The sequence below is a fragment of the Pagrus major genome, chromosome 11 (genome assembly GCF_040436345.1).
Source record: "Pagrus major chromosome 11, Pma_NU_1.0".
Classification (NCBI taxonomy): domain Eukaryota; kingdom Metazoa; phylum Chordata; class Actinopteri; order Spariformes; family Sparidae; genus Pagrus; species Pagrus major.
Window position 1 is genome coordinate 36,137,745 of NC_133225.1, and position 23,976 is coordinate 36,161,720.

At 41.0% G+C, this 23,976-nt stretch overlaps 1 protein-coding gene across 4 annotated transcripts in view; it reads left to right on the forward strand.

Annotated features, from left to right (window-relative positions):
* LOC141004478 (epidermal growth factor receptor substrate 15-like 1) overlaps positions 1 to 23,219 on the forward strand; it is a 95,121-nt gene extending 71,902 nt beyond the window's left edge. For 3 of the 4 annotated variants that reach the window (XM_073475984.1, XM_073475983.1, XM_073475986.1), the window contains 4 exons: positions 2,137 to 2,282; positions 2,634 to 2,727; positions 10,943 to 11,151; positions 20,558 to 23,219. In XM_073475984.1, coding sequence (XP_073332085.1) covers positions 2,137 to 2,282; positions 2,634 to 2,727; positions 10,943 to 11,151; positions 20,558 to 20,704 — 596 coding nt within the window. In that variant the 3' untranslated portion in view covers positions 20,705 to 23,219. Of the gene's footprint in view, positions 1 to 2,136; positions 2,283 to 2,633; positions 2,728 to 10,942; positions 11,152 to 17,969; positions 17,987 to 20,557 lie in introns of all 4 variants that reach the window. The other variant, XM_073475985.1, reaches the window with a different exon arrangement.
* The last annotated feature ends 757 nt before the right edge of the window (positions 23,220 to 23,976 follow it).

Below are 23,976 nucleotides of genomic sequence, written 5' to 3' on the forward strand. Positions count from 1 at the left end.
GGTGGCATAGCTCTTCAGTTAATTCATGTTTGCTGTCAATCAATGCACTGAACCTCCTTCAAGCCGCTGTTGGTTCTCTGCTGCACAAAAAATCTAATTTTATCCAGGATATTAATGTAGTCCATACAAATACATGCACAATGTGGGTCAGCCTGAATGCCTCAGTGATTGGAGGAACTAAAGCCTGTCACTACACTAGGATCACTGTTTGTTCAGACTAATGTTACCTTGTTGTTTTGCCTATTAAAACCATGGCTGGAGAGGAAAGGTGTCACATTTACTTACTCTGTGTAAGTTCACTTCCCAACTAAGACTTTTTTACTTCCAACTTGGAAATGTTAATACTACTACAAATAGTTCAGTAGTTAAACATTGTCACCATGTTGATGAAGGTTCTCAGTCATCCAGGTCATGGTAATTCTAAGTGCTGTATCGTAGGCAACTGGACTTGTTTCAGTTCCTTGAAGAGGGTTCACCTCTCATCCAAGAGGCTTCTTCAGTTCTAACTAACTGGAGAGGAGTTGCAGGCTTTTAAACTCTGTGTGGGAGTGCCCTTACAGAGTCATTAAGGACACGTGTGAACTCTGAGTTTCAGAGTCGTTAGGGCCACTTGTGGGTCATTGACCCAGCCGGCCTTCATGTGGGTTGTTAGGGCTAGGTGAGCCCAGGTGTGAATGGTTGTTAAGCTGTCTGGGGAGGGAACTCAGTACTGCATTGTAGGTGGGTGATAAGTAGTGTCTTAGGCCACCTCCTTTGTTCTAAGACGGTCGTCCAAATGTAAACATCTTGGCCAGAGAAGACAGATGGTTTGAAAGAGGAGTAAAAGAATCCATCTTTGTCCAACTGGAACGGCCGTCTTTGAACAAATCAGGTGGCCTAAGACAATACTTATCACCCACCTACAATGCAGTACTGAGTTTCCTCCCCAGACAGCTTAACAACAAAAGCCTACAAACTCCCCTCCAGTTAGTTAAGACTGAGGAAGCCTCTTGGATGAGAGACGAAATGTCTTCAAGACACTGAGACTGTTGACTACGATACAGCACTTAGATTGTCACCATCTACCACAAAACTTCACTCAGCAGGAAAAGGGTCATAACTCGTTAACTCTTTCTCATATCAATAGAAATCTTGGTACATATCTTCTGGATGTGTTTGGGAAGAGACCTACTGAAGTACTTTGAGCTGAACGCATAGGGGCCGCTAAGAATCCTGAAACATGTACCTCCAAAGCCAGAAGACAGAATTTCAGCAATTTTGGTGTGCATGCCAAAAAAAATGTAATTATTTTTTGCCATAGACATTACACACACACACAAATTTAGATTAAGTAACGCACCTACGCACCCTACGCACCCAACACACCTGACCCTAAGTAGGTTCCCAAGGTGTCGGCTCTATGAGTTCATAACTCGACTGCAGGTGATATTAAAAGTTTGCTATTTGAAGCAAATAAAATGGATTCATTCTTAACAAAATGTAGTGAGAGTCAATTGTCAACTTATGAGGTATCATTAACCTCTACAGACTAAAAACTTAGAAGGTCCTGTGTGTAGGATTCAGGGCTATTCAGGGACATAATTATAAAGTTATATTTGTGGAAATGAAATATAGTTTTCATAATGACTTTTTCATTCCTGTATAATCAGCTGAAACTAATAATCATTGTGTTTTTGTCACCGCTGAATGAACCTTTTACATCTACAGAGTCCGCCATGTTTCTACAGTAGCCCAGAACAGACAAACTAAACATCTAAAACTGGCTTCTCATGTTTTTAGCGGCCATCGTAGGGGAGAGCGAGACAGGCTGTTTATTTGTTTGCAGTCTGCAACCTCACCACTAGTTGCCATTAAATTCAACACACTGGAGCATCAAGTATTATTTAAACAAGGTAACTGCTCTGGAACCACATAGAATTAAACAATTTACTGGAACAGAAAATCTTTTTAGGGTCAAGTAGAACCTTACAGTACCTGTATAAACCTTTTTACCATATTGAACCTGAATATATCTAATATCTGTACTATCCATTCCAGTGAGGAATGACCAAAATTTACCACATATCTAAGTCAACAAACAAATAAGCAGAGCGGTCTCAACAATACTGAACATTGTAAATGTGATTGTTTTTTCAGACCTGTTTGGCACTTTGGACCCGTTTGGCAGCAGTTCGTTCAGCGGCAGCAGTAACAGCTCTGCTGGATTTGCAGACTTCAGCCACATGTCGAAGCCCAGAGACCCTTTTGAAGGCAGGGCCAGCTGGCTGCCAGACTACCAGAAGGTACCAGAGGCCAAAACACATGCTGAAAACTCACTTTTTGGTCAGACTGACGTATTACACGAAAGTCTCTCATTGCAGTCATGGAACTCTTAAATGTGCTTTATAAAAAGCCATATCGGCACAAATATAGTACAGTTATTAAAGGTCTTACTTTTACATTATTGTATCATCATTGTTATTAGTATGTTTTTATTTTAACAAAACAGTTTAGTTGAACTGTTTCTTTTTGCAATCTTCATCACATTAAAAGTCAAATCTAAAGTTTAAAATCTCCTATAACCTGCATTACATTACATCACTGTCCATCACATATATTGACATTACTGCTGAGTGCTCACTATTTCTTTCCAGTCAGTGTTTGTGGATGACCCATTCAGCAGAAAGAATGACACGCCTGCTCTGCCACCCAAGAAAAGTGTTCCCCCAAGACCCAAACCACCCAGTGGTGAGTGTCACACTATACAGGCTTTTAGGGGGAGGGAAGAAGAAAAGAGGACAGGAAACAACACTGTGTTACAGCTTTTTAGATGAACCCATATTGCCTATGGCTAACACCTTAATAATAGACCTCATCCCTGTGACGTCACGTTAGCAGCAGTCACCTCTGGTTAGAAAACTGGCCGTTAATTTGCATCGTCAAGACATGAGAAATCTGCCAACTTGATTATTTCTGTTGTTATTTTCAGCCCTAACTGTAACGTGTAAGGGAAGTTAAACATGTTGGTCTGACCTGTCTGGCCTTTCTGCTGTGCTAATTTCATCTACTATATTGCTTTGCCAGCGTCTTTGATCTCTACACAGGCGTGACATCTCAGACTAACTGCTAGTTTAACAAAACTAGCAGTTAAAACAGTGAAACCTTATAACATCTTTGCAGAATGCTAATAATTTATGGATGTTGTATAAAACAGTGAGGTGTCTGACTTTTCTGTCATTTGTATTGTATTGGCCAGTATAATAGTGGATACCCATTCAGGAAATCCATTCTCATACTACGATTACTTATACTCTCACAAAGATAAATGATGAAAAAGTGTTTGTGAGAAGATACATTAATATTATATCAATAACCATGATAGCTTTTTATTGTGATGACCACCTCACCACCATGCCCATAATCACCACCCTTCTGGGTATAACAGACATGTTAAAGAATGAAAGTGAAGGACGTGTGTATGTATTCATGGACTGTGACCAGAAAAAAGACGAACAAGAAAAGCACTCAGTAGAGTGCATACCTCCGCTGAGACCTTTACAGACCCCTTTAATTTAACCAAGCTTAATCCCATATCATATAAAACATATTTAAATCTTTGATCTGGATTTTCTGGTTTCATCAGTAGATGGGAGGGGTAGAGCGAGGGCAGATTAATCATTAGTTAATCAATAGAGGATGACCTTGTTGAATTTAGCTGCAAGAGTTTTCTGGCTCTAACCTCTGGGATACTCTCTCCTTTAGGGTTTGCACTAGCGCACTTGTGTTGCTTCTTTTAAGCCAAAACTGAAATTCACCTGTTTAGATTGTAACAATCTCCCTCAATTATTAACTCAACAGAGGAAAAGTACAAACGCAAATTTTAAGGGAACAGGCGGACCTAATAAATGCCGCGAATGGACACTGCCAGCTGACCAAAACTAATTTAACCCCCAAAAGTAAACAGCAAGTCTCTCTCTTACACCTACGATAATGTTGGAATAAATTATAAAGAAACAAAAACACACAGAAGGTTTGATTTCTCACACTGTATTAACAGAAAATAAATTCAATTACGTCCGACCCACACACCAAACAAAAGAAGGGAGGCACACTCCAATACAAACAAACATTTGGCCAAAAAAACCAACAATAACCCCGAAAATCCCCACAGTTCAAACGTCCAAATCCCAACGTAAAGTGTCCATGAAATAATTAGTCCTGACAGAAAAATATCAAAATAAAACTACCTTTGACAGGTGGAAATGTGGCGAGCCACCGTAAGTCTTAATGCAAAACAGAAGCGAACCCACACAAAGCTCACCCAGCCCATTTGGCAACCGGATCGTGGGCACACAGTAATCCGGTGGTCTTTTAATCCTTTTTTGGTTTCTGTTGGATTTCTCCTGTGGAGATTCACCGAAACAATCCTGCTGGCCACGTCCTCCAAACTCCGACGGTCTCCACCTGCCGCGCGCGTCATCTCTCTAGCGACCTTTCCCCTCTCCCCCATTTATCACATTTGACAAAAAATAAACAAACATAGTAAAACATAATAATAATACCAGTCCGTATTAATGATCTGTGTTCTTACCATGGGCTCCTGATAAGTTTGAACCCATCATGGCAATTACAATTATGGCAAAAGACTAAACACGAAACATGTTAATCACCACAATTACCACACATCAAGGTAGACTTGGGCGACCCTTACAAGATGAGCCTTTCCTGATGCTTCATCATGTGCATATTACGATTGTGCTCTTAATTTGTAATATATTCCATCCTTGGAATAGTTTGTTTTTGTTTGTTATTATCATTATTGTCATTCATTATGTATTAAACGTTTATCTGGTATGGTAACGTGTCCTTGGGTGACTTGAGAAGCGCTGAAAGAAATACGTTATATACACATGTAAGGTTGGCCACTTTGTGTGTATGACACAAAAATAGAAGTATAAAGTCTATCATTACCTCCGCCAATGAGGTTATGTTTTCACACGTATCCTTTGGTTGGTTTGTTGGTTGGTTGGTTGGTCAGCAGGATTATACAAAACTCCTTAAAAGGTTTCCAGTAAACTTGGATGGAGGATGGGTCTCGGTTTGGTGTTGATCCAGGTAAAGGGACGGATCCAGGAATTTTCAGTCTTTAACAATTCAGGGAATTTGGCATGTATCTTGATAAAAGAAATCAGGTGTATTTAGGTGGCTGGTATCTATGAGTGAGTACAGCTTGATACAGATCCAAACAACAATCTGGATCTAACAAATTAAAATATATGTAGTTTGATATTGGATTACACTTGATTCACTTAAAAGGGACTGTTCGACCCAGCTATACCAAGTGCCATTCTAGGAATTACTCATTTCTTCTTAATCTGTCAACAGGAAATAATGTCATTGGCTACTGAGAAGAGTAAAGCCTTTTTGGATGTGCTGGGGCACTGCATCACACACTGTATACTCTCTGTAGTTTCTCAATTCAAACACTTAACCAGCAGTGACAAGGAGCGATGTGTGCTGTACTTTGTCACATTGAAGCTTTTATGGAGTGTAATTTTGGAAATGGTGAGTTGTGTCAGTTGTTTGGATGTTGGTGTTTTGATACAGGACTGGCTTTAATTCAGTTTCACACTAGGGATGGGCGATATGGCCTAAAATCCATATTGCGATATACATTGCAGCCTCTTGCAATAACGATATATATCACAATATGTGGTGATAAATGATGCCATCACCTAATTTGCATAACTGGCCATGTGCATTTAATTGTAATGGACGCTGTAGGAGAGAGGAATAACGTCGTGGGAGAGATAAAAAAAAACACCCTTAATATGTTTAGAACTACAAATGAACTTACTTTAGTGCAGTGATTTATTTTGGACAAAGAAAATTTTACATTTACATCCAGCCCTGACTGTAAGCCAGGGTGGGATCAGCCAGCGGTGGCTTCGCGCATGCGCGACTCGCAGTCTGGACGCGAGGGGTGAACTTCTCCTGCTCTGACTGCAGCTGGGAGGGTCAGTCTTACCTCTGATGTTGCACTAGAAACAAAATTTTCAAAAATCATGTAGCAACATTTGGTTGTTAATGATTTCAGAAGTTCTGAGTGCTGTCACACCTTTGCTTTTGTTTGTTTGCTAACATCTTCCTGGAGCTGTTTGACTGCCCTTGTATTTCAACTTTTGCAGCTGACTGTGAACAGTACCTCCTGAGTGCATTGCATTGTGAGTCAGTGTACAACAGTGTTCAGTGTTGAACAGTGTCTATCAACAGTACACTGAAAAATCGTGTCTGAGGGGACTAAAATCCAGCCTGACATTAGATCTTCTTCTCTCACCAGCCTACCTACCTTTAGTGCCCATAACACATGAGCTTAAGTATCGTTGTATAACTCTGAGTGCTGCCCATATGAATAACAGCCCATGGGCTAAGGCCCAGCCACCAGACGCTCCCTGGTCTCCCCATACCGGGTGAGGTACTCTGTCCCTGTTTGCATCAATTCATGAGGTTTCAAATCGTTCTTTGTCTGGTCCCTATAGGAGCTATTGCCCCCGACAACATAGCTCCCAGGTTCACAGGGATCATAGGGATCCCAGGATTCAGCTGCTGGATACCAGAAATGATTAATAGAAATGTGAAAAATGTCTGATTCCAATACAGCTTTATGAATGTCTTGTGATGGATGCTATGACCGGAAAGGATGTGTTTGGCAAAACTTCTTTTGGAGATAGAACAACACTGTCCTGGTGCTTACAGTGCAGCACAGCCCTTTGCTTTGTTTCAGCCTAAACTGTGATGTCACAGGCTTTCTAACTCAGTAACTGTCGGAGGGAACTAGAAAGAAGTCTGCTATAGCTTATCATTGAGGCTCCAGCAGCTGTCCGTCAGGCTCATTTCCATCAGTCACTCTGCAACAACTAACATCTAAACTTCACATTAATGCTTCGTATATTTTTAGGTAGATTTTATAACATAATTGTTCACAAACTGCTTGTCTGATGTTTGTGTGAAGGCACACATGAAGGTTATGTTGTAAGAGCGATGATATGTGGTTTGCTTGGCCTGTTGTTTTTAGACACACCCTAACTTGCTTCCTCTCTCTTCCCTTTGTGTGTGTGTGTGTGTGTGTGTGTGTGTGTGTGTGTGTGTGTGTGTGTGTGTGTGTGTGTGTGTGTGTGCGTGCGTGTGCGTGTGTGTGTGTGTGTGTTTATGAGGGTGAGTGGTTCAGAGAAGGTCAGGCTGCAGGCTGTTTGCAGTGGGCAAATGCCAATTGTACCAATGTATCCATCTTCTTACTCGTCATATACTAATAATTAATTAAATTTATGTTTTGAATCTCCTATTTCTTCACACACACACACACACAAGCACACACACACACACACACAGTCACACACAAACTCACACACATGCAGACATGCATGCATGCTCGTTGACTGAATAGGGCACAGCTGCAGAGCTACAGATAAACTGGCAGAATTGAGGGCACATTGCTGTATTGTTTTCAGTAGATGAAATACTGCACTCTGCATGTACAACCCGGTGGTAGGCATTAAAATTAGATGCCACTAACGTAGCAGATTATTTTAAAACAGGGTGGAGCTCATGATTGTGGTTTCTCGAGTGTGAGTTGTAGTGCCGTTTGCGTGTGTCAGTGCAGTTTACTGAAAGAGGAAAAAACTGATTGCCAGGCATGCAGTTTTGCTTAGCGTGGAGTGTGAAATGAACTGCTCACCCCAATCAGCCTTGTTATCTGGGTAATATACTAAATGCGTATGTGTATGACAACAGTTTGACTGCCCTTGTGGTTTGACACCTATACAGGCAACTTGATGTACTCTTAACGTTCCCACGATCCTCTGCCAGCTTCAGCTCCTTGTTGATAACAGAGATATTACTATGATTACTGTTTGTAAGTTTTTACTTTTTTGCGTAGATCCACTTGTGTTTTTAAAGAGGCTGAGTCTGATAAACAGGGGGTTTTGAATGAGGATTAAATTCTGTTTTATTGTATTTTCAGTAAAGCACTGAACTGCTTGGTCTTCAGGGATGGCAGTATGTCTGCAAATCTTCAGTTATACTGATTGAGGAGCAAGAGATGTTAAGAAGTGACAAATGAATTTCAAATAAAGAAAAAACCTGTTAGTTGAAATGATTCGTCACCCATACTGATCCAAAGCTCAAAAATAAAATAAAAAATAAAAATGTCTTTTTTACTTTTTACTTTTCCCTAATGCCACAGAAAAAATAGATCAAAATGTTTTATATAGAGCTGTAACAGTTTTACAGTTTTTTTTTTTTAATTTTTGCTAATCATTTAATGAAGGCAAATAGTTTTTCAAGCAAAAATATGAACAGTGTCTTGTTACAGAAGATTTGCTGCTTTTCTGTGTTTTATCATTATAAACTGAAATATCTTTGGTCAAACAAAAAACACTCTGTGGACTATTACCATGAATGTGTGTGCTCTCTGAACGTGAACAGCATTTGTCTAGTTGGTAGATTGGTGAACCAACAGTTGGTAATGTGGGCAGAAAACCCGACCAAGTGATTTACCAGAAACCGTAGAGAACGGTTCCGTCGGTTATGGAGTAGCACTTTTGGTTTTGGTCCTGCGGCTGTTGATTTTGCTGTGTTTTTTCCTGTACCAGCTGTTTTCATATGTTTCCTTTCTCAGAAGGACATAGCACTGCATGTGATAACTTTGAGAAAAATGTGTGTTTGGACTCAATATGAATTGTAATGGTGTGTCGCATGTGGAGGTGAAACTGTTGTGGCTTTCAAAAGCTGGTAGCGATCTTTGAGGTGACACCGGAGATGAAACAGGGCGTGGGCACAATATGAGAAGCAGAGAGTTCAGTGTTTGTGTATTTTAATCTGGAACCGATCAAATCAGATTCTGTTTTATCCACCTAGTTTACTAAGGTGAGAATTACTCATGAAGGCTGCAGTGTTGAGTCATGGTATCTCTCAGCTAAGTGAACACAGGTACTTATTGGTTTTACATCTTCCTCTGGAGATTCATGACACATATCTGTTTTTGTTCTTTTTCTTTGCTCTCTCAGCAGGCCTTCCTCGCCACAAAGCACATTATTTCTGTGATATCCCAGAAGCACCTCCTCAGTGATGTTGATAGCTATGTGTCCTGCGTCTCTGACACGTTAAAATCTGAAAGGATGCAATGAACTCACTATCCATGTGTCCAGGGGATGCACCATATTTGATCTGTAATGATGATGAATTGTGAACAACAACTCCACATTGAAATAGGTATAAAAGGAAACTTGTGATACTTCCTTGATGCGCATGTTTCAACAATCAAAGCTACAAACTTGGTATTGGTGAATAAATTAACTGGATCACTGTCAAGAATAATCAGCATCTGATAGATTCTGTATTCTCTTATGATGAATATGACAGGTGATGTTTCACTGTTCAGAAAATGCATCATGTTGAAACCATAAAATAAACCACTGTTTAGTTTATTTGAATTGTGTAGCCAAGTGCAGTGTTTCCCCTACCGTTGTATTGGGGGGGGCGCCCCGCCCCCCTTGAAAGTCAAGTCAATTTCATTTATATCACCAAATCACAACAGAAGTCATTTCAGGTCACTTTTCCTATAGAACAGGTCTGGGCCGTGTTCTTTTAATAAATAATGATGTTATCGATCTAATTTAAGCGAGGATATTTCATTTCATTTTCTTCATCGTCGCGCATCTACGCTTCTCCTCCGCTCTCTGTTTTACGATGGGCGGAGCTTCGCACCGGCGTACACACAAACAAACACGTGAACACACCTACAGACAGACACGGAGAAAAGGGGACAACATGTCGCGTCGACCCCCACTGCCTGAAAAACAGGCGAAAATATCCACGTTTTTTAAGCGCACTCAAAGTGATTCTGGCGAGGCAAACGTTAGCTCTGCTGCTAGTAGTAGCGAGAGTATCTCTGCCGTTGCTGGTTCAAGCACAGAGCAGAGTACATCCATGGAGCAGAGCAGTAGCCCACCTGCTTCACCATAGGTTGACAGGGTTCGACCCACCTTGGCTGTCAGAGAGGAAGTATTCCTCCTGGCTGTACAAAACTGATATTGGTAAGTACGCAAAAAAAGAGAAACAAATAAAACACAGATAGATGGATAAATAAACAAAAGTAGATTAATAGTTGTAAATAGTTGTAAGTAATTGTATCTGTAATTTGTACAAAAAAGAAAGATATTGCAAAAGTAGTTGTAATTGTTGGAGAGAAAAGAGAAAAATATTGTCAAAGAGTGTTCCAAAGTATTGTTATTAAAATGATTCCTGTTTGTTAACTGTCAGCCTGAAAACATAAAAGTATGTTTATGGTTCTCTTTTCATATAATTCCTCATTGAGATGTCACCCCTGTGCATTTTCATAAGCTTCTATGTTTTATCCTGTCTCTTTACTCTGACTGACAACATCGGTGTCCGGCTGACTGGCTCATCAATTTTCAGGAGGCAGCCGTAGATGTGCCAGTGTTTTGTTCTCAGAATTGGGATTTAATTAGTTTTTTTATTTGTTTCATTTTCAGATACATTTTCATGAAACATATTACCATGATCATAACCATATAACATTAAACACGAGTTTAACACAGTAATTTGTCAGAAATCAAATCACAAATGTTGTTGGGACCCACTGAATATCCCCAGGAGCCACTCAAATGAGCACCTGTTGGTCCCAGGGACTCACTATGAAGAGAACATATCACTGTTCCCTTCACTAATCTTTTTTTAAAATAAATACCTGGGCATTTCAGATTTGACTCTTACTTTTACTTTCCAGTCACTTCTCAAATTTTTTAGTCAAATGACAAACTAAAACAAGCAAAGACAAACAAACTTGATAACGATATTGCCTATGTACTGTATATGATATGATATATGATATAGTGTCCGGTAAAGAAGACTCTACTCTGTGCTAATGTCTTTATGTCTTCAGGTAAGAGTACACCAGTAAGCATGTCTGGCACGGCTGACCCTTCCAAACCATGTGACCCCTTCCAACCCTTCGGCATTGACACCATCGACCCGTTTCAGAGTAAAAAGGGCCCGGGAGACCCGTTCAGTGGCAAAGATCCTTTTGTTCCATCCTCAGCATCAAGTAAAAGTCCTAAAGACTCTACCTCGGGTTTTGCAGACTTCAGTTCTGTAAGTTGAGATGGGTGATACTGTTTAAGTGTTTGTGTCTAGGCCAGGCCACACAGCTCCGCACAGTCACTAGACTGAAGCTGTAGTGTCTATAAGGTCTGTCCTAGAGACTGATGAGTGCTGAACATGCAGATGATTGGCTGATGTTTGAAGTTGTGCTTTAACAGCAGCACATGATGTAAAAGTTGAGTGTTTATCAAATCATATTTTGACAACATGATTGTATCATGTTATCAACTATATCATCCAGACGTAGGTCCAATGCAGTAAGCTGCGCCCAATTTCATACAACACCACAACACAACACCAGAAATGAATGACGTCTGTCAGTGCGATGATGAAAGCAGAACACAGTACGCGTACCGACGCAGTGCGCTGTGTGTGTGATGATTAGTAATTAACAAGGCAGGACAGCACACGACTCTCTGCTTCAGATTCTCTGCTGCAGCCCATTCTAACATGATCTGTTCTCCTTGTTAACAAGCTCTGGTACTTCACATCGTAAAATTACAGCTCTGACACAACTGGACCCACACTGACAGAATCATGTCCTACTTAAGGAGAAAGTCGACATTTTAGGATTTTAGTCAACTTTTCCCCATGTCCTACTATCTTCTAGGCTAACCATGTTCTAGGCTACTATGTCCTGACTCCAGCTCTGTGCTTCACGCTGACATGAGATTGAAGTCAATGTTCTTATCTCATTCTCTGAAAGAAAGCAAATAAGTGTTTTTTGAAAAATGCTGTACTGTTACTTTTAACATTTATTTAGCACTGGCCACGTCTCAAAGGAAAATTGTTCCCCATTGTTGTGAGAACAATGACCTACGATATCTAAAGGTCAGTCTAGAGAAGTTACTGGTTAATCACAGAACAACAGCTTACATAGTTTATAAAAGCACACCCGAGTATCACGAGAGCTCAGTTGAACTGCTGCAGACAATCAAAGTAATACAGTGATTGGTAATGAGAGGGAAACTAGACCTAAACATACCCCCATGCACCACTATTACACAACATGTGAACCCACGTTAAAAAATGCAGTTTAGTAATGAGGCTTTGTAGGCTGCAGAGCAGAGCTGCATTGTGACTTCAAGTACAGGAAAGGGTGTGAACCCTGTACTGTATGCCTTCTGTTTGTTTTGGCAGGAAGCATGTTATAAGTTTGCCAGGGGTCCCCGGACTTTCACACAGGCTCAGGGCTAATATCACAAGTCTGTTGGCATGATGCTCACAGTATGGACTAATAGAGAGAGCACATAAATGGAAACACCAACCTGCTGTTAGTCATAAGCACATAACTACAGGGACTCACACTAATGCCTCAGATGGCTAACACTGCATTACAAATGTCGGTCAGCCACTTTTTAGGTCAATAATCACTGCTCTGTCAGCACGTAGTAATGCTTCTGTCTACTCAGTTGAACTACTAGTCAGACTTATTTGTTTAACATGAGACACAGCAGTATCACTACTCAGCTCTCAGCTCTGGAGTCTGTCTGCCCTCAGTGATCTTGCTGTGTGCATGTGCTCCTTTGTTCAACATCTACCTGGCTGTTGGGAGTGGATTAGTGCTTTATATCTGCTGTCTGTCTTTGTCTTATTATGTCACTGTGGTTTTGCTTTACATCACTACTTCCACATGTCTTTACTCTGCAACCGGGCACAACAGCTAAAGACACTGCTTCACCATCTGTTTTTAATGGGACCTCAGCTATACTCTGTTTTACTGGCTATAAATTAAATCAGTATGAAAGTTAATTAGCTTGACTTTTCTCATTCAAGAAAGACACCTTTCAATCAATTCATATGGAATATCTTTCGACTATTTGGGGTGTAAAATATATTTATTTAATATCAAATATTTCCATATTGCTGTTGGCTACAACAGCAGAAAGTCAAAGACATCTTTAAACCATGAAACATTTAAACAGTAGTGAGAATGAGTATGACTTGTTTTCTAACAAAACTATCTCATTCCAGCCTTGCCCACAAACATACACTGAATGTACTATAATTCATGGCCTTTAACAGTGTGAATACCTTTAATAGATAGGGTATCCAAAGTGACACTTGAAGGGTGGGGCAATAAAGGATTCCTCCTTAATGTGCTTTCCATAGAAGGGAAATGGTGTACAAATGCTTCCTAAGAAATAGGACCCAAGTCCAGCTCAATAGGCTCTACAAAAAAGCCTCCTGGTGCACATAGGTCCTTGATGTTGGATTGTGTGCTAATTAGCATAAACTGAAAAACAGTAAAGCGACATCTACTTTTTTAAATTTGACTCTTAAAACACCAAGTTTGGTATATAGCATCATGGGACAGAGTTAGACATTTCTATTACAAATGAGCAAGATCAGTCTTAAAACGTGGCTGCTATCGGTCAAAATATCCTTGAAAGGGGCAGGGCTTAGAATCAAAATGCTTTGGTAGACCTTTTCTCAACCTCAGCCTGAAGACAACTACTAAGTTTTATGATAATTGGACTAATGGTTATTGAGTTATATTCATTCTAAGTGCTGTATCGTAGGCAACTGGACTTGTTTCAGTTCCTTGAAGACATTTTAAACTCTGTGGGAGTGTCCTTACAGAGTCATTAAGGACACGTGTGAACTCTGAGTTTCAGAGTCGTTAGGGCCACTTGTGGGTCGTTGACCCAACCGCCTTCATGTTGGTTACTAGGGCTAGATGAGCCCAGGTGTGAATGGTTGTTCAGCTGTCTGGGGAGAGAACTCAGTACAGCATTGTAGGTGGGTGATAAGTAATGTCTTTGGCCACCTCCTCTGTTCAAAGATGGTCGCTCCAGTTTGACATAGATGGATTATTTTACTCCTCTTTCAAACCATCTGTCTTCTCTGGCCAAGATGTTTACATTGTTGTCCTCAAAGGAATGATTTTTCTCCTTCAGATGTAAGTGGACAGCAGAGTCTTGACCTGAGGAGTTGGCCCTCCTGTGTTGTGCCATTCATTTATGGAAAGGTTGTTTTGTTTTGTCTCCGCAATGTACAAATCTGTGCAGTCCTGGCTGCATTGAATGGCACAAACAACATCACTCTGTTTATGCCTGGGTGTTTTGTCCTCAGGATGGACAAGTTTCTGCCTCAGCATGTTGGTTCCCGCGACATAGAGAATGACGATGTTGTTACGTTTTTTCTCATCTCCTCCTCTCTGTCTGCTCTGGATCTCTAAGTGGTTTTGACAAAGGTCCAGTTTGGGTAGCCACAGGTTTTAAGTGCTCCCCTGATGTGCTTCTGTTCCTTCTCCTTCCCCTCTGACGTAGTGGGCATGGTCTCAGCCTGATGGTTTAAGGTTCTGATGACCCTCAGCTTGTGCTCCAGTGGGTGATGAGAGTCAAACAGCAAGTATTGATCTGTATGTAGGTTTTCTGTACACCTCAATGTTGAGGCTTCTGTCTTCTTCAATGTGCACTGCACAGTCCAAGCAGGGCAGACTGTCTCCTCTGACATCTTCCTGTGTGAACTTGATGTTATTGTCCACAGCATTTATATGTTCTGTGAAGGCTTCCACTTCCCTTGCTCTGATTTTGAAACCAGGTGTCGTCCATATATTTGAACCAGTGGCTAGGAGCAGATCCTGTGAAGGTAATCAAGGCTCTGCTCTTAACTTCCTCCATGTAGAGGTTGGCTACTGGGGACACTGGTGAGCCCATGGTATAGCCGTGCTTCTGTCTGTAGAAACCTTCACTGTACTGGAAGTAGGTGGTCATCAGACAGAGATCCAGTAAGGCACAAATGTGGTCTGGGGTGAAGGTGATTCTGCTGGACAGAATGCTGTCCTGTAGCAGGCGTTTCTTCACCACCTTAACCGCTTTTTGAGTGGGAAAGCATGTAAAAAGTGACATCATCAGAAACCATTGTTTCGTCTGGGTCCAGTGTTATTTCTCTCACCTTGCTGGCGAAATCCTGTGAGTTTTTGATGTGGCGTTAAGTGTTACCGACCAAAGGAGCTAGGATACTGGCTAAGTGCTTGGATATGTTAAAGGTAACTGAGTTGATGCTGCTGCTGATGGGTCTGAGTGGTGTTCCTTCCTTCTGTATCTTTGGGAGTCCATAGGTACATGGGATGGCTTCCCGGGGTAAAGTCAGTAATATAATGGCCTGTCAATGGCTTTGTCCTTTTCCAAAAAAGCCATTAACAGGCCATTATATTACAGACTGTACCCCTAGCCCTAACAACTCACATGGAAGCCGGTTGAGTCAATGACCCACAAGTGGTCCTAACGACTCAGAGCTCACACATGTCCTTAACGACTCTGTAAGGACACTCCCACACAGAGTTTAAAAGCCAGCCTACTCCCCTCCAGTTAGTTAGAACTGAGGAAGCCTCTTGGATGAGAGGTGAAATGTCTTCAACAAACTGAAACTAGTCCAGTCCAGTTGCCTACGATACAGCACTTAGAATTACCATGACCTGGATGACTGAGAACCTTCATCAACACAAAGCATTTTGAGTATGACCCATAGGGGTCGCCACAAATACCAAAAATGTGTACTTCACAAACTGGTGGACAGAATTTCACAAATTTCGCTGCTGCCTGCAGCTGTGATTTCAGCCGATTGAGCTTCATGAGCACAAACAGCTGGAAACAGTAATTTAATCAAGGTTACAGTTACCTGGCTTGTGCACAATCAATTGTTATGATGACATAATGTAGGCTCATTCCATACCAACTCACCTAGGCCCTCAGTTCATGGATTTTCTAAAAAGAGAATTCATGTTAAAACTTATTTTAAATTCATGGGACCTTTCCTAAACCCAACAGGCTTAATAGTCTTAATAGGTATCAAACAAAGATAGAAAACCTTGTAGTCCACATAGTACATTTATCTACCAATGAAATGTATAATTACACAATTATCAGCTCAAAGCACTCTTTCAGCGTTCTTCATGCAGGACCAAAATGTGATAGAACTAAATGAATACTACACAAAGTCGACATTTTGTTCAACAGAGTGAAAACTAGTAGAGAAATGAATGTTTGAAAATGAAAGATTCTTCGTTTAGGTAAAAACTGATTTATTGTTATTATTTTTGATGACTGTAAACATTCAGCAACAACTATTTAAATGAATGCATGTTGTAAGGTTTCGTGCATGTTCAGGACACATTTGAACACAATCCAGTGAAAAATAAGACATTGGTGAGGCTGAGAATACAAATACAATCACTAACATTATGCCATTTAGCTAAAAATGACCAAGGCTTCTTTAGACTCCTCATTTGCACTGGACTCTTCACTCAGACCCAGTAGATTGTGCTCCTGTCTTTTCTCTCTTGTCCTCGTCTGCATGTCACATCTCCTGTTGTTGAAGTCCTGTTAGCTGCTCCGTCCATACGTTCTGTGTTGTTTGTTTCCACTTGAATGGATTCACATAACACTTCTATTTCACCACTGTCCATTTGTTTCACCTGTCACTGATTGGCAACAAGTTCCAACTTCAGCTTCAGTAGCCTGTTAAAGGGATAGTTCGGATTTTTTGACATGAAGTTGTATGACATCCTCACCATCAGTGTCGTGCATCAGCAGTGACTTTTCCCCCACTGCGTCCTGTGAGCCGAGATCTGTCCCGCTGTTGTTGCTGAAGAAAGTAGTTACGGCTAGTTTGCGGGGCCACGAAGATAAAGCGTTTTGCTTCAAAAAACAATATCCGTTCAAAAGAGTAATACATTTGCATCACAAAATCGTTTACGACAAAAAAGTCAGACCTCACGATCACCTGGCACTATTTCCCCTCCCTTCGTATCACTGCGCGCTTCCGCCTGTTGACACACCGCACCGCTCCATCAGCTGTTTCACGGTGTTTACATGCTTGGATGGTAAACGTAAATATGTCTGACTACGAAACAAGTGATGAAGACATTCCTTTTACCACAGAGCCAAAGGGATATCTTTATGAACCCGAATACACAGACACCGAGCTTCGTCAAATGGAGTTAGAACGGGCAGAGAGAGAGACAGAGAAGCGGTCCAAGCTGAAGTTGGACCTGTACAGACAGTACATAGTTGCTGACAATAATAATAACAGTCATCATATAAAAAGGCACCATCTTTAGCTTGTAGATAGTTGTTCTTACCTGGGGTCGTGGCACAGCAGCGCTCTTCAAAACATGTTTCTTCCTCTTTCCTGGGCGTGTAGGAACATAATCGTCATTGCTGAAGTGTGCACTACACACACGAAGCTTTTTCACCCTTGACAGTCTCGCTTCAATGTTCAAGCCTATGGCAAGAAGCCAAAGTTGCCTAATAGCAATGTCCGTGACAGGAAAGCGGTGAAATATATACGGCGACTTGGTGTGATCTTTGTTGTTGCAACCCAGATAATCGCAAATCCGCACCATTTTTATATATCCTCTTGTCTAATAATCTCGCTAGTACTCACGTTAGCTCTCACGTTAGCTCTCTCGCACAACAACAACAGCGGGACAGACCTCGGCTCACAGGACGCAGTGGGGGAAAAGTCACTGCTGATGCACGACACTGATGGTGAGGATGTCATACAACTTCATGTCAAAAAATCCGAACTATCCCTTTAACACCGTAAGAATTCATGATGAACTTGGATTAGTACTGTTAAGTGCATGTCGTTTGAAGCAAGTAGAATTCCTTGGTCTCAATAATAAATGCTAACAAGAAGCTAAAGACAAAGACAGTGTTTCAAAGAGGACTAAGCAGAAACTGTATAGGCGTCCCTTCACACTGTCTGTGTGCTGTGCTGTCATGCTGTAAACTTATTCCACTGAGTTCAGGGATTTCTGCTTTATAACCTCTCTGTTCTGTAATCCACCTCTCTGACAGGACCTGACAAAGTCAAGGTAAGACATGGAACACACAATGAAATTCAAAGAAAATGAAAACATTTGTGTTTGTTAAAGACCATAAAGGCAGTGCATTTCAGATCTATGGGGAAGCATTTGTTTCCATAGATCTTACATCACGTGTTGCTGAAAAAGAACATGAAGTTTACTGTGTGGTTTATGAAGATGTTTTACTTAGGATGACACAAGTTGTTGTTTTAAGTGCTGAATTTCAAATATGAGTGAAGGTTGCAGGTAACATTGGTATTACAGCATTATTTCTCACTTCCCTGCTTTTCTCTGTGAAAATTCAAGTGACAAATTTTGCTTTTTACAAATCCTTTATTTGAACTAAAGATATTGTAAATGACACTCGAACTGTTCATGTAATAGTTTGAGCCTTGAAAAAATTATACAATTCCTTCAGATCCTACTGCTCATCCCTCTTAACTGTAGTCAAATGTATCTTTAAAGAAGTAACAAACAAAGATACATGAGCAATAATAAAACACCTATCTGCCCTGTGCACACTTCTGGCAGTTTTACCAGTTGATGTCATGAGTTGTTTTCATGATTCTTTTTATGTCGGTTCAGTCTCTAAAATGTGTTGTCCTTCAGTTTGCATGTCAACTACATGAATGCACGAGGAAATGCAAAATGCTTTACATACAACATGTGTGACCATCATTAATGAAACAGTAATAAAGTATAACCCAACCCATACTGGATGTTTTAAAGACAATACTACTCATGTTGTCAATTTTTGACAGTTTAAAAAAAAAAAAAAAAATCCAATAATGACACTTTTTTTTACATAAATGTGGTTTAAACAAAATCTTTTGAATAAGCATCCTTTAATTGTGTGATTGCTGCAAGCAATCGGTTGTCAAGCATTTTAGGTTTTGGCTATGAACTCATGCTGAGTTACTGTTGGGGGTAGTTGAAAGGATTCCTTTGATGACACTATTTTGACTAATGGACCACTCCCATTTGCACCAATTATACCTCCAGGGGGAACTACAGTAACAACATGTGACAATGTTACTGAATGAAAAATTGTGCTGTTACTGGTTGGCCAACAGCGCTGTCCGCCTGGCCCCTTTCATTGGGTAAACTAAAATGGATTGAAGCTGTTGTACTGGATGCAGTAGCCAGTACAACAGCTTCAATCCATTTTAGTTCAATTCGGCATCAATTCACAATATGTTTATAACTGAGGTCATAGTGGTAGTGTTGTGCTGGACTGCATTATAACGAAATGCGTTTCTAATATTCTGTTCCCCCCGTGTTTGTAAATGTGGTAATGTAGTCCAGTTCAACACCACTGCAAACTGCTGCCTCAATCATAAACAAATAGCTAATTTAATACGTTCTTAGCACTTTCAATCCAGACTGCACATTATTATCTATGGAAAGGTTATTTAGAGTTTTTAGAGCCCACCTGAGTTCATCTGAGAAAACATGTTTAAATCTGTAATCTCAGTTTCTATAACATATGGCATTTACAGCCCACCTTATGCATCCATGTATTTACAGATGTATTTTCATATTTTTTATAGTAATGCTGTATACAACTTATATAGTGTACAAAGGAATATATAATAAACAGGAGACAATATAGTAGGATCTCTATATGAATGCTATAATAATATGGATTATTATGGGAAAAATAATTAGCTCTTAACCAAAATAAGGTAATTGTATTAAATAGTAATATAGATATGTGGGCCAAAGTCAGCAACGCCATCAGGAGGGACAGCAGCCCCTCAGTGGATGTGACATGCTGTCAAATACATAGACGAGATGGATGGGATCACACCAGCTGCAACCCCTTCAGCATGTCCAAGTTCTGACCCACTACTCAGAACTCATTCTTACATGAGACCATGGCCATCTTCAAATGGCCTTCATTTTGATCTGAACTACACACCTGTGAAGGTGACTTGTGACTGCATCAAACGGTTGTGAGGCTATCACACTAACAAAGTCTGTCCACAGTCAGACATATAAGCACCTTGCAAAGTCCTCAAAATCCCTTCAATGGTAGTTCCCACCACAGTAGATGTCTCCAGACAACATTTTACCATTATGACACACACACCCACAGACTCATGAGGGGAAAAAAATAGCAGCCAATGCTGCCGCAGCTGTTATTCAAATACATAGATTATGAATCTGAGAGCATGGGTTTTCTGTACTCTGAGGACAGATTTACACTTTGTATCTCAGCTAAAGTCCAACACTTTATGGTTGTTTACCCACTCACTGCTGTTTACCAGCATTGTAGTCAGATGGAAGGAGGGTTTTGTGCTCCCTCTCACATCCACATGGTAGCTGACATTTAGTGTAAATGAAGCTAACACAGATGTTTGTTTAGACCTACATTAAAACATCTGATGAGACATCAATTCAGGTAGATTAATCCTGCAAAGCTCCAGATGTCATGTCTCAAGAAAGGAGTTTTTTTCTCTCTCTCTCTCTCTCTCTCTCTCTCTCTCTCTCTCTCTCTCTCTCTGTCTGTCTATCTCTGTCTGTCTGTGTCTCTCTTTCTCTGCCTGTCTGTGTCTCTCTCTGTCTCTGTCTCTGTAGTTTGGGAACGAGGCTCAGCAGTTGGAGTGGGCAAAGCGAGAGAGTGAGAGAGCGGAGCGTGAGCGGCTGAAGAGGCTTCGACAGCAGGAACAGGAGGACCTGGAGCTGGCCATTGCCCTCAGCAAGGCTGAGATGTCCAATGCGTGACCAGGAACGCCCACCACACACACAAATACACACATACACAGACACACACGCAGCAGATCGGCAGGCTAACATGCAGGCAGACATGAAGGACATCTACATATTCAGACACAAAGCACATCACTGGACTAACTCTGTTCATACAAACTCTGATCCACACACACACACACATATGCACAGGACCTGTACCTCAGCTATCTACATTCCCCACACTCATCAACTCTGTCCAGCATGAGAAACACGGCAACAAGACTGAGGGCCGACAGCTGATCGCTGCAAAATCATCTGACAGGTAAAGGATAGAGGAGGAGAGCAGGAGGAGGCCAGAGGGAAACAAACTGATGCACTGTGTTTCTGCACTATAGTAGCTGGACAGTAATGTGATGAACCGAGCAGACGAGCTGCTGATGGAACACCTCGACAGTTGTCATTTGTGTGTGCTGTTTGGGGGAACGGGGAATCCTGACCTGCTGACACAACTGTTGCTCTCAGCAGTAAAAAGGCAAATTCAGACTATTTTCTTCAGTTCTCAAAAGCAGCAGTAGAGAAAATGACACCACAATTTGAACTGCCGAGGTATTTCTTAAAAGGGATTTTTTTCTCATATAGGGTGACATGGATATATCACTGGCCTACTGATGGTGTACCCTGTGTCAGTTAGTATTTAGTCTTGAGGTATTTTACTGCAGACTGAGCTGTTAAATAAGTTCTTGTTTATAGAGAAGACTGGATTGAAATGTTTATTTATTATTTTTTATTTTAGGATATACTGTCACTAACCCAGACTGGTATAAGAAGTGAGAAGCTTGATATTAGTTGAATTTTTTCACCTGTGCTGGAGGCTAACTGTTTTCCCTCTGCTGTGTGTGAACAAAGCTAAACTCCACTGGATGTACAGAAAATTAAATTCTCATCTGACTCTGGGTGAGTTGAAGCAAATTTCCCTTTAACTTTACAGCACACCAGGATCTTTCAAGAGACTTTCAGCTCAACTACAGACAAGGCTGGACTATTAAAAACAGGCAGCTCAGAGACCCTCAGTGGCCCCAAGGCTCCAGGTTCACTGTGTGGCCTCATCACAGATCTCTTGACACTGTCAGTCTCTCCAGGAAGTTTTGATGATGCAATAGCAGCAATTAATGCAAATGTAACCAATCCCTGGGAATTCTGTACAACCTTGTAATTTAGTTCAGTCACCGCACACTGAACAGTCATGGTGAACGCACATAGCAATCCCCCATGAGCCTTAAATGTATGTCACCAGATTTACATGCAGATGTGTCTCGACCGTCTCACGTTTACTGACAAAGGCAAGACAAAGCCCTGATTTTCTCACACCAATGCCAACTGTTCTGTAGCATTTGCAACATTGTGATGGAACACAAACTTATGTCATCAATTGAAAATCACTCTTCTACAACTATTTTTGCATTTTTCAGTTGCTCATGCAGTTTCTTTCTGAAATCTGTCATGCCAAAAAAACATGATAACAGGCAATGCAATTTTTTTTATAAAAGCTGCCAATGATATCAGGCATTTTAGGCCACATCAGAAAAGCCTTCAAAATCCTGGAGGGACTGTCACGTCGTGTGCACCACTGAAGCATGATATAAACTGAAATAAGGGCCTCAGGCACTACTTGCATTATGAGCTGTTCATGGAGGGGCCAAGTTAAACTGGGCCTTCCTGTGATTTCACCTGTTTTCTCTGAGTGAAACACCCCCACTTCGTAATGCAGCCTTTCTGTTGTTTATCGTCTCTGAGCCCAAGCTGAGACAACCCCAGTGATGTCATTATGACATCATCAGACGACTTCCAAATTGCTTTTTACAGGCGAGTTGTACTGTCCATGGTGTGTAAATTGATATTTATTTGTTCTTTTGTTAAATTTTATTGGCCTTTCATGGCTTTATTAGGTAGGGCAGCTTTGGAGATGACAGGGAACGGGATGAGAGAGAAGGGGGGTGACATGCAGCAAAGGGCGGCAGGTCAGACTCGAACCCTGGTCGAGGACACAGCCTCTGTACTTGGGTTGCGCGCTCTACCAGCGGAGTTACTGGGGCCTGATATTTATGTGTAACTTAAGGCCTTTTATTATTTGTTCATATTGTGTTTGCATGGTGAATATTCTTAATGAATCAAATTACCTCTCACTAATACTGACAGCTAATTAATACATGCAGGGGGAGTCAGACAGGATCTGCTTGCTGCTCTGAGGGTTCCTGCAGGTTAATCTAGCCTCCAGTTCAGAGAGTCTGTTTGAGACAGTCAGAGATTCATCCTCCTCTGGCTCAGTGAAAAAGACAACTGTTAACCGACATTAGTCAGGTATGTTCACATTATGCTCTTGTCACATTATTGGAGGGAGGAAAAAACAACTGCTCATCAACTGTGTTAAAAAACTGATGAAAATCCGTTCCACTGGTTCCCTCTGATGTGACAGGTACCTGGCAAGTGAAAACAAGACTTTATAATGTTGACATATCCTGTGAAGTGACAGTAAAAAAGTGTACAGATATATATTTTCTTTGTCGATGAGTGTGGGAGTGGACTGTGAGCTGCAGTCCTCTCTCTCCCTCTGTCCAGTCTATATAGATGAACAGAGCTAACTATGCCTCTTTACGACTGCTGTGCTCTGATCCCGATGCTGTAATGTCACACCACATCGAATACACGAAAGGCAGGATAAGGGAATTCATTTTTCTACAGTTGGCCTTGTTTTCCTTTTAGAGAGCGAGGGTTTTAACACGTTTTTATTTCTTGAGCCAGTTATTTGATTATTTTGACATGTTTTTGTTGTAAACCAACATCCAAATGTATGTAGTTGTTCTGTGCTCTAATTTGTAGTTGACTTTTAGTAACTCCACAGCCAGGCAGCACAAGCTGCAGAGTGTTGGGAAAGGTTTGGAACTGGCTGAAATCAGGTGTCCTTAAGATGGAAACAGTCCTCCTTCTGATGTGTCACAGTCTGGTGTCCCGACATGGACTCATTACTTACCTTGTTGTATGTGAGCTGTCCCTTTTACTTGAAGTGGTGACTGATGTTTGAGTGGAGTTTGATTTCATTTGGACTGAAAACCTCAACAGATTCTGGAGACATTGTTTCTTATGATCCCCTCAGTTGTAGTGTCAGGTGTCATGTTGTGTTTGATATGTCTGTATTATGTGTGTCCGTGACCAATCATATGCTTCATTCAGTGTTTTGGCACGCCCTGCAGGTTCATTCTGCTCAGAGCATATATGTTTTCCCCAGCGTTACTTTAAAAGGTGACAAA